Source organism: Phasianus colchicus, chromosome 15 (genome assembly GCF_987193195.1).
Source record: "Phasianus colchicus chromosome 15, bPhaCol1.hap1.1, whole genome shotgun sequence".
NCBI classification, from domain to species: domain Eukaryota; kingdom Metazoa; phylum Chordata; class Aves; order Galliformes; family Phasianidae; genus Phasianus; species Phasianus colchicus.
Genome location: NC_143450.1, coordinates 1,979,707 through 1,988,257, shown reverse-complemented (window position 1 = coordinate 1,988,257; position 8,551 = coordinate 1,979,707). Strand labels below are relative to the sequence as shown.

The following is an 8,551-nucleotide window of genomic DNA, read 5'->3' as shown; positions in this document are numbered from 1 at the left end:
CCAGCATGCATCCACCTCCAAAATGTAACAAAATTTCAAAAGGACTAAATTAATAGACTACTGCATCAGCGAATATTGTCCTTGAGTTCTCACACAGCAGATCTCTGCTTCCCTGGTTATTTTTGGTACAACGTTGGTGTCTCCTTCATTTTGCTTGGAAGAGACCTGCCCATGAGGACCGAGATGCTTCTCCTTCTGCTCCCTTACTGATGGCTGAGCCAGGGGCTTTGATCCAAACTGCCATTCTCCTCTGCTGCCCCGGGAGCCGTGCCTTCAGACAGGGGAGCTCGGCCCTGCAAAGAACACAGTGGACGGCTGACATTGTCAGTGAGAAGCTGGGAAGCCTCATCTGAACCAATGTGAATGGGACACCACTCTTCCCTGCCCATAGGCAAAGAAAGAGGAGGCCGGGGAAACAGCTCTCTGACCCGAACAGGACAACCCTATAATAGACCCTGGAGATCAAAAAAAGCCCTGCATAAACACCTCAGAAAAGTGTAATTGGAAATCTCTTTTTGGATCAGGAAGAGGGGAACAGACACTGACGGTTCCCCCATGAACAAATAACAAACAACGTGCATTAAAGCCAACGGTAACAAGAGGATAATGGGAAACAGACTCTGAGGGGATGTCGGTTCTGCTGTCGCTAACGTTGTGCAGGAGAAACACGACGCCATCAGCGCCGCGGCCTCTCCGCAGCTCCCTGCCGTCCCACAGCCGCACTCGGGGCCGAACCGTCACTCCCAGCCTCCGTCCCCCTCCCCGCCTCCCTCCTCCCCCACAGACAGCGCGCTGCCCCCGCGCTCCCCCTCGTCCCCCGCGCGGGGCTCCGCTCCCTCACCTGCACGGCCCAGTCGCCTTCTTGCCCGAGGCCGGCCGAGCACAGCGAGCTCCGCTGCTCGGCCGCGCCCTGCGGCAGCCCGGCGGGGAAGCAGGGGAAGAGCGGCCCGAGGAAGCGGAACTCGCTGTCGACGGTGCCGGCGGCGAGGCGGACGTCGTAGACGTAGCTGCGGGGCAGGGAGCCGGCGCCGCTGTCGGCGGCGGAGCGCGGGAAGGCGGGCAAGGTCCCCGGCTCGCCCCGCCGGGCCCGCCGCACCTTGGCGGCCACGGCGGCCGCCGCGCCGGCCACGAAGAGCGCGGACACGCAGGCCAAGCAGACGCTGAGGTACAGGGTGAGGCGGCCGTCGGGCTCGGCGGCCGGCGCCTCTTCGCTCGCCCGCAGGCGGCCCTCGGAGAAGCCGTCGGCCAGGGCGACGGCGAGGGTGGCGCTGGCGGAGCGCGGCGGCCGCCCGCGGTCCCGCACCAGCACCACCAGCCTGTGCCGGGCCGCGTCGCGCTCGCCCACGGCCCGCGCCGTGCGCACCTCGCCGCTGTGCAGCCCCACGCGGAACAGCCCCGGCTCCGTCGCCTTGGCCAGCTCGTACGACAGCCACGCGTTCTGCCCCGCGTCCGCGTCCACCGCCACCACCTTGGCCACCAGGTAGCCCGCCCGCGCCCGCCGCGGCACCAGCTCGCCCAGCAGCGCCGCGCCGCCGTCGGCCGGCGGGTGCAGCACCACGGGCGCGTTGTCGTTCTCGTCCCGCACCAGCACCCGCAGCAGCGCCGTGGCGCTCCGCGGCGGCGAGCCCCCGTCGGCGGCGCGCACCGTCACCTCCACGGCGCGCACCTCCTCGTAGTCCAGCGGCCGCACCACGGACACGTCCCCGCTCTCGGCGTCCACCGACACGGCGGGCCGCTCCTCGCCCTCCTCCCGCACCAGCGCGTACCTCACGCGCCCGTTCGCGCCCGCGTCCGCGTCCGTCGCCTTCACGCTGCCGATCCGCACCGCGCCCGCCTCGTTCTCGCTCACCCACATGCTGTACGCCGCCTGCGTGAAGCGCGGCGCGTTGTCGTTCACGTCGCCGATCCGCACCCGCACGCTTTCGCGAGCGCTCAGCCGCGCCCGGCCCCGGTCCGCCGCCACGATGCTCACGTTGTACTCGGCCGTCGTCTCCCTGTCCAGGGCCGCGCTGGTGCGCAGCTCGTAGTGGTCGGCGAACGCGGCCGTCAGGCTGAACGGCACGTCGCCCTCGATGGCGCACTCCGTCCGCCCGTTGTCGCCGGAGTCGCGGTCCCGCACGCTCAGCAGGGCCACCACGGTGCGCGGCGGGGCGTCCTCGGGGATGGACGCGCTCACGGAGCTCAGCTCGATCTCCGGCGCGTTGTCGTTCACGTCCAGCACCTCCACGTGCACTCTGCAGTGCGCAGACAGACCACCGCCGTCAGTTGCTTTGACCTCAATCTCGTGGTATTCCGCTTCCTCAAAGTCCAAGTTTCCGGACACCCGTATCTCTCCAGTCTCAGCGTCCAAATCAAATAGGTGTCGGGAACCCTCCGTTGTCTGTGAGAAGGCGTACCGCACTTTGCCGTTGGAGCCTTCGTCGGGATCCGCGGCCGACACCCGCACCACCAGCTGCCCCGGGGGGCTGTTCTCGGCCACGCGCACCTCGTACACCTCCCGCGAGAACACCGGCACGTTGTCGTTGGCATCCAGCACCACCACCCGGACCTCAGCCGTGCCCGACCTGGGCGGCGAGCCCCCGTCCACAGCCGTGAGCACCAAATGCAGCTCCTGCTGCTCCTCGCGGTCCAACTGCCTATCTAACACGAGTTTGACATATTTAGCATCCCCTTTTCCTTTTTCGAGAGCGAGAGAGAAATGCGAGTTTGGCGAGAGGCTGTAATTCTGTAATCCATTAATACCCACGTCCTTATCCCTTGCTGCTTCTAAAGGGAATCGAGAGCCGAGAGCTGCCGTTTCGAGTATCTCCAAATCCACCTCCTTGTGCGGGAACACGGGGGAGTTGTCGTTCACGTCCCGAACCTCCACCTCCCCGCGGATCAGCTGCACCGGGTTCTCAAAGAACAGCTTAAAGAAGAGCGCGCAGCTCTCGCTGTGCGGACAGATCCGCTCTCGGTCCAGCGTCTCCGTGACCGTCAGGACGCCGCTGTGCGGATCGAGGCGGAAATGCTGCTCGCTCCCCTCGGACACCACGCGCGCCTTGCGAGCCGCCAGCTGGCTCGGAGAAAGCCCCAGGTCCCGGGCGACGTTGCCCACCGACGAGTCCCTCGCCATTTCCTCCGCCACGGAATAGCGCAGCGGTTCGGCCCCGCTCTCCCACACGCAAACGCACACGAGCCACAACAGCACTCGCCTCTCGCCGCCGCCGCTCCGTCTCCCGCTCGCCGTCCCGCTCCGCCACGGCCGGCCCTTCCCGGCGGCCTCCATGCCTCGCGGCCTTTCTCGCCGGCCCCGACGCACGGCGAGAGCTGCCGCTCGCCGACCGAAAGCCGCCGGACTTTCCCAGCGGCTCGGCCCCGAAGCCCCCGAGCGCCCGCCTCCGTGCCCCGCCGCCCTTCCCGAGCGGCTCGCGCGGCTCTGCTGGGCGCCTGCGCCTGAAAGCGCGCTGCGGCCAGAGGGAGCTGCCGCTCCGTGGCCAACATCCCCACCCAGCGGCGCAACGGCGAATTGCTCCTTCTCCGCCTTCTCACCGGCGCTGCCGATGCGGATGGAGTTCCCGGTTCCCATCTCCTTTCCTCCTGCACACACGATCCCAAAGGGCAATGTAAATACTCGCTCACGCAGTGCTGCTTTGGGTATCACTTCCCGGCTTTTCACCGTGAACTCTTTTGCTCTGTGCTGTCTCAAATTGGGAAAACGGGATTTCCATTCATGTACATCCATGTTTTCCTCACTTTGTCTTCTGTATAATCAGCAAATTGTAATTACCTGGAGCCTTCCAGACAGCTTACGGGGTTAGGTGCTTTAAGGTATTGATTCACCATCACTCCAGCTTGCTTTCACACTAGAACAATAATTCTCTTCTGGGACAAAATCCTGATCATGTTGTCTTCACATTGTGTATCACACCTCACCCAATGGACCCAGGGCTCTAATTCTTCCCCTGGTGAGTGGCATCTTCCTTCCCTCAAACGACAAATGTAACCTCCCTTGCACCTATGCCAAAGTGTGTTGCCACGCAACAGAATCCCACACCTGACTGAAAATTGTCCCCAGCTTCATACAAGTCAAGCAAAGAGCTGCATACTACTTTCACGGTTGGGAAGTGCAGAGGTTTTGGAATACCAGACACGATGCTACAGAAGGGCAGGGAAGAAATCAATCTCCCTCTTTTTACAACCTTCCTTTAAGTACTGGAAGGCCTCAATGAGGTCTCCACAGATCCTTCTCTAGGCTGAACAAGCCAGTCTGCCTCAGCCTTTCTTCAAATCACAGGTGCTCCAGCCTGAACACAGACCTGCACACAGTATTCCAGGTTGTTCCTAATTAGAGCAAAGCTGAAGCAGACAATCATCTCTCTCCAAACAACTTGGAACACCTTGCATTTGGATGTACTGAAACTCTATCTGTTCACATAGGCTCACTTCTCAAGCATGTCCAGGTCCTTTGGACGGCATCTCTTCCTCCTATTATGTCAACTGTACAACTCCAGTAAATGTTTCCAACAAACTTGCTGTGGGTACATTTCATCCCACTGTCTAGATCCATTAATAAAGATTTTGTAGATTACTGGTCCCAAGATAGATGCCTGTGGGGCAGCACTTGTCATTGGCCTACACCCAGACATGGAGCTCTTGACCCCAATCCTATGGCTGTGACCATCCAACCAATTCCTTATCCACTGAATAGTCCACCATTAAAATACATGTGTCTCCAACTTACACATATAGTGTGTGGGGACATGTCAAAGGCCTTGCACAAGTCCATGTGGATGACATCACCTACTCTTCATTTGCCCAAGGATGCTGTTACTTCATCACTGAAGTACACCAGATGGGTCAGCCGTGATCCATGGTCCTTAGCGAAACAATGTTGGCTCTGTTGGATCACCTCCTTTTCTTGCATGTGTCTTAACATGGCTTCCAGGAGAATCTGATCCCTGATCTTCCCCGGCACAGACGTGACACTCATGGGTCTGTAGTTTCCCAAGTCTTCCCAGTAGACAACTAGGAAGTTGTCTCGCTCATTCTTCCCTGCCTAACTCTTGTAAACAGCTTGATTGCAGCGTTCCAGTTGTGTGATTCTTCCCAGCACATTTCCATAATAACAAATAGTTAGTAGCTTTATAATTTTCTCAGCTGGGATTTTCAGCTCCTGCTTATTTCCCATGATGCACGCACTGGGATAGAGGAACTTCAGACGGGCTTCAAGCTGCATTACCTTTTCAATGAGCTCTCCCTGCTTCCTTTCAAACAGCTCTGAGGGAGGAGAATGCTACTTGAGCTCCCAACCCCTTCATCATCTCCCAAGGGATATGAATTCTCTTGATGTTTTGTAGTCCTCCTGGTGCATTCTCACTGACACTACATGAAATGCAGGATGGAGTACCTCTCCAGCTTTACCAGGTGTGGGAGCTTCTTCTTGTTATTGCAAAGGCAGGTCCCCAACTTCACTCAGATGCAGTCACTGTTGCGCTTTCCTCTTAAATCAGTTTTGTCTGGATGCATGATAATATAAAAATAGTATCAGAGATTAAGTCAGTTTCTCTTTCCCTTCCTTCCATGCCCTGTCCATCCATCCATCCATTTGGGATACTTACCATCTCTCATGTTACCACTGATATCAGCAACACAGAAATGTCCAGTAAAAACTGTCATAGCCCAAGCAGACATAACTGGGACTACAGCTTGCAGTGGAATTACATGGTCACAGCTTGAACCAATGGCTGAGCACCAGGTGAGAAGGCATCGCTAATCCTGGGATCTCAGGGGCAAGCAATGTACCAGAGGAACTGGAAGGAGTGGTGCCTCTCCTCGCCACCTCCTCACCTTCATTTAAAGGTTTGCAGACAGGGGAGTAGCATTTCTTTAGACAGAGATTGCGCTCCTTTGAGTCATCACCAGTCATTACAAAGGGTGAGCCAGTTTTCCTTCTTTGTTACCTACTGTTACTCTTCTTTACCTCTGTTGTTCTCTTCATATGAACTTGAACTTCTCCATGTGCTGCAAATATGTCTTTTTCAGGTAGATTGCAGCAGCCTCTGATTCTCAGTATCCCAGAGTCAAAGGGCATACAAAAACAAAGAGGATGACCAAGAGCATCCCATGGAGATTTCTGCCAGATGTTTCAGGTTGGGCTTCTTTCCGTACCTGCAGTGTAACGTAGTTTTTACTATGTTCTTGTCCTGGCCCATGAACTACCTCCCATTTTCATTTGTTCAGAGGTTTCTCATTGCTGAGACCCTGATCTGAAGTCATTCTTCTTCTGGTTCAGTTGATAGAGAGGACTTGCAATCAGACTAAAATGCAGAATATGCACTCTTGAGAAAATGAAACTTTTCAGAAAGCTTACATTTCTTTTTTGCCAGTTGGTGGAAACACAGCTTTTGTTTTGTTGATCTCCTCCTTTGCAATCAGATGATGTCCATCTTGCCTTTTCATTCCTCAAAAAATGGATCTCCTATGCAGGGAAAAAGTGGCTTACAGACGAATTTTGATTCTTTTCCTACGTTTCTCAAAACCTTCCTCTGCTCTTTTTCCCCATGCAATAATGCCATCAGTGTAGTGCAGGTGTTCACAAGCTTCTTTCTGTTCCAGTGCAGTTTAAAGCTTTCCGTTGGAAACTGTAGGGACGTTTCCAGTCCTGGGCAATCCATACCAAGTGTACTTCTCCCAGTCCGTTTACGTATCTGGGAGTTACTCCAGTGCAAGTGTCAAACCTTGCACTTTGCAATCTTAAACCTACCTTTCAAGATTGTTGAGGTCCCTCTGGATGGCGTCACTTCCTTCTGATCTGTCAACTGCACGCTCAGCTTGGTCTTGTCGGCAAACTTACTGAGGGTGCTCTTGGGCCCATCATCAATGCCATTGATGTCGACGCTGAAGAGCACTGGTCTCAAGGCAGAACTCTCATCGCTGGCTTCCATCTGGACATAGTGCTGTTCAATACAACCCTCTGTCTACAGCTTTACCATTAATTATCCATCATATTGTTCACCACACAAATCCATACCTCTCCAATTTAGAGATAAGGATGTGGACCATGTCAAAAGCCTTGCACAGGTCCAGGTAGATGACATTGGTTACCTTCCCTTTGTCCACCAATGTCACTCCATCATAAAAAGCCACCACATTGGTCAGGCACGACCTTCCCTTGGTGAAGCCATGCTGGCTGTCTCAGATCACCTCATCTGTTGCAGCCAGTTCTCCTTTCTCCTTTACCAAAGGTGGTATGCTCTCTTGGGCCTGCCTCTTCTGGCCAATGCACCTATAGAATCCATTCATGTGGTTGTTAACATCCCTTTCTATGTTCAGTTCCATCTGTGTCTTGACTTCCCTAATCTTTCTATGTAAGTCCAGACAGCATCCCTCTACTCTCCCCAGGTGACACACCCTTGTTTTCACAGTTGCTACAGTCTCTTCTTTTCCCTCAGTTTGACCAGCTGATAATTGCATAGACGTGTCTGCTCTCTGCCTCCCCTGCCCTCCTTTTTATTTTGAGGGACAGAGATCTCTTGTGCCCACAGAAAGACATCCTTGAAGAGTATCTGGCTTTCTTCCACTCCTTACTCACTCAAGGCAGCTTCTCATGAGATCTCTACCAACAATTCCTTAAACAGCCTGAATGCCAGCTGACTGGCTTTGCTGCTCACTATGTCCAGGCTACTGGCTCCATTATCCCAGCACTGGAGTTGCCAGGTGACAAGTCAGGGGTCAGACAGTAATTTCTCTTTATGGGTTATGACAATAAGTTGCAAGACATTTGCAGTCACTGTCATGTTTTCCCTATTGGAGCAACTGATACTGACAGAGTTAGTTCCATGGTTCAGGCAGAAGGACTGGCACAGGGACTGGAGAAACTGCAGGGCCTGTTCTGAGGGTTGCAACCAACAACTTCAAGGACTGCAGCAACTGTAGGGCTTCTCATGGAACTCGGAGCAACCACAAAGGGTGTTGTGTGCGTTGGAGCAACCACAGGGCTTTTCCCAGGTGAAGGAGCAACCTCAGCACCTGTCATGTGAGTTGGAGTAACCACAGGGACTGTGCGAGGGTTGTTGAAACCACATGGCATGTAAGGAGAGTTGCAGCAAACACAGAGAGTGTTTAAAGAGTTGGGGCAACCACAGGGCCTGTTGCATGCTTAGCCTGGGTCTTGTTTTGGTATCCAGATGTGCCTCAGAGCCCTGGGAGATTCAGGGAACCAGCAGTGTGTGGTACTCTGCCAGGAGTCGGGTGGCTGAGATAAGCTGAGATGCTCCTGATTGCTGTGGCTGTCTGTACAGGCCAATGTCAGGGTTCTATTGGTTATACCATTACACTATTTCTTTATGAAGCCTCTGCCTGTGAGCTCCCAGAAGAGAGTGGCTGGTGCCAAGGAGAGCATCCATCTGCAACAAGAGAAATAGAGCCCACATGGGAAGTACCTGGCACTCAGAGTTAGAGCTCAGATTTGTTTATGTTTATGCACCATGAACACCACCCAGGTCCTTTTAACAGCAGTTGGGACTCCAATCTCACAGATATCTGCAGAAGGGAAAGGATATACAAAGTC

General features: G+C 54.9%; 1 protein-coding gene across 1 annotated transcript; it reads right to left on the bottom strand.

Annotated features, from left to right (window-relative positions):
• Nucleotides 1-203: 203 nt before the first annotated feature.
• Nucleotides 204-6,926, bottom strand: LOC149915844 (protocadherin beta-15-like). Its single transcript, XM_090151096.1, has 3 exons — nucleotides 6,720-6,926; nucleotides 842-3,679; nucleotides 204-293 (listed from the first exon to the last, which is right to left on the bottom strand). Exons 1-3 carry the CDS (start codon nucleotides 6,924-6,926, stop codon nucleotides 204-206), a joined length of 3,135 nt encoding a protein of 1,044 aa, XP_090007222.1.
• Nucleotides 6,927-8,551: the final 1,625 nt, after the last annotated feature.

Bases quoted from the DNA above. Each gene is read 5' to 3' on its own strand.
- LOC149915844 (XM_090151096.1), bottom strand. From the start codon at position 6,926: ATGGAAGCCAGCGATGAGAGTTCTGCCTTGAGACCAGTGCTCTTCAGC. The intron at 3,680-6,719 runs GTTTGACACTTG...AATTTGAGACAG, and splicing joins TTAAGATTGCAAAGTGCAAG to CACAGAGCAAAAGAGTTCAC. The intron at 294-841 runs GTGAGGGAGCGG...TGTTCTTTGCAG, and splicing joins AAGGCGACTGGGCCGTGCAG to GGCCGAGCTCCCCTGTCTGA.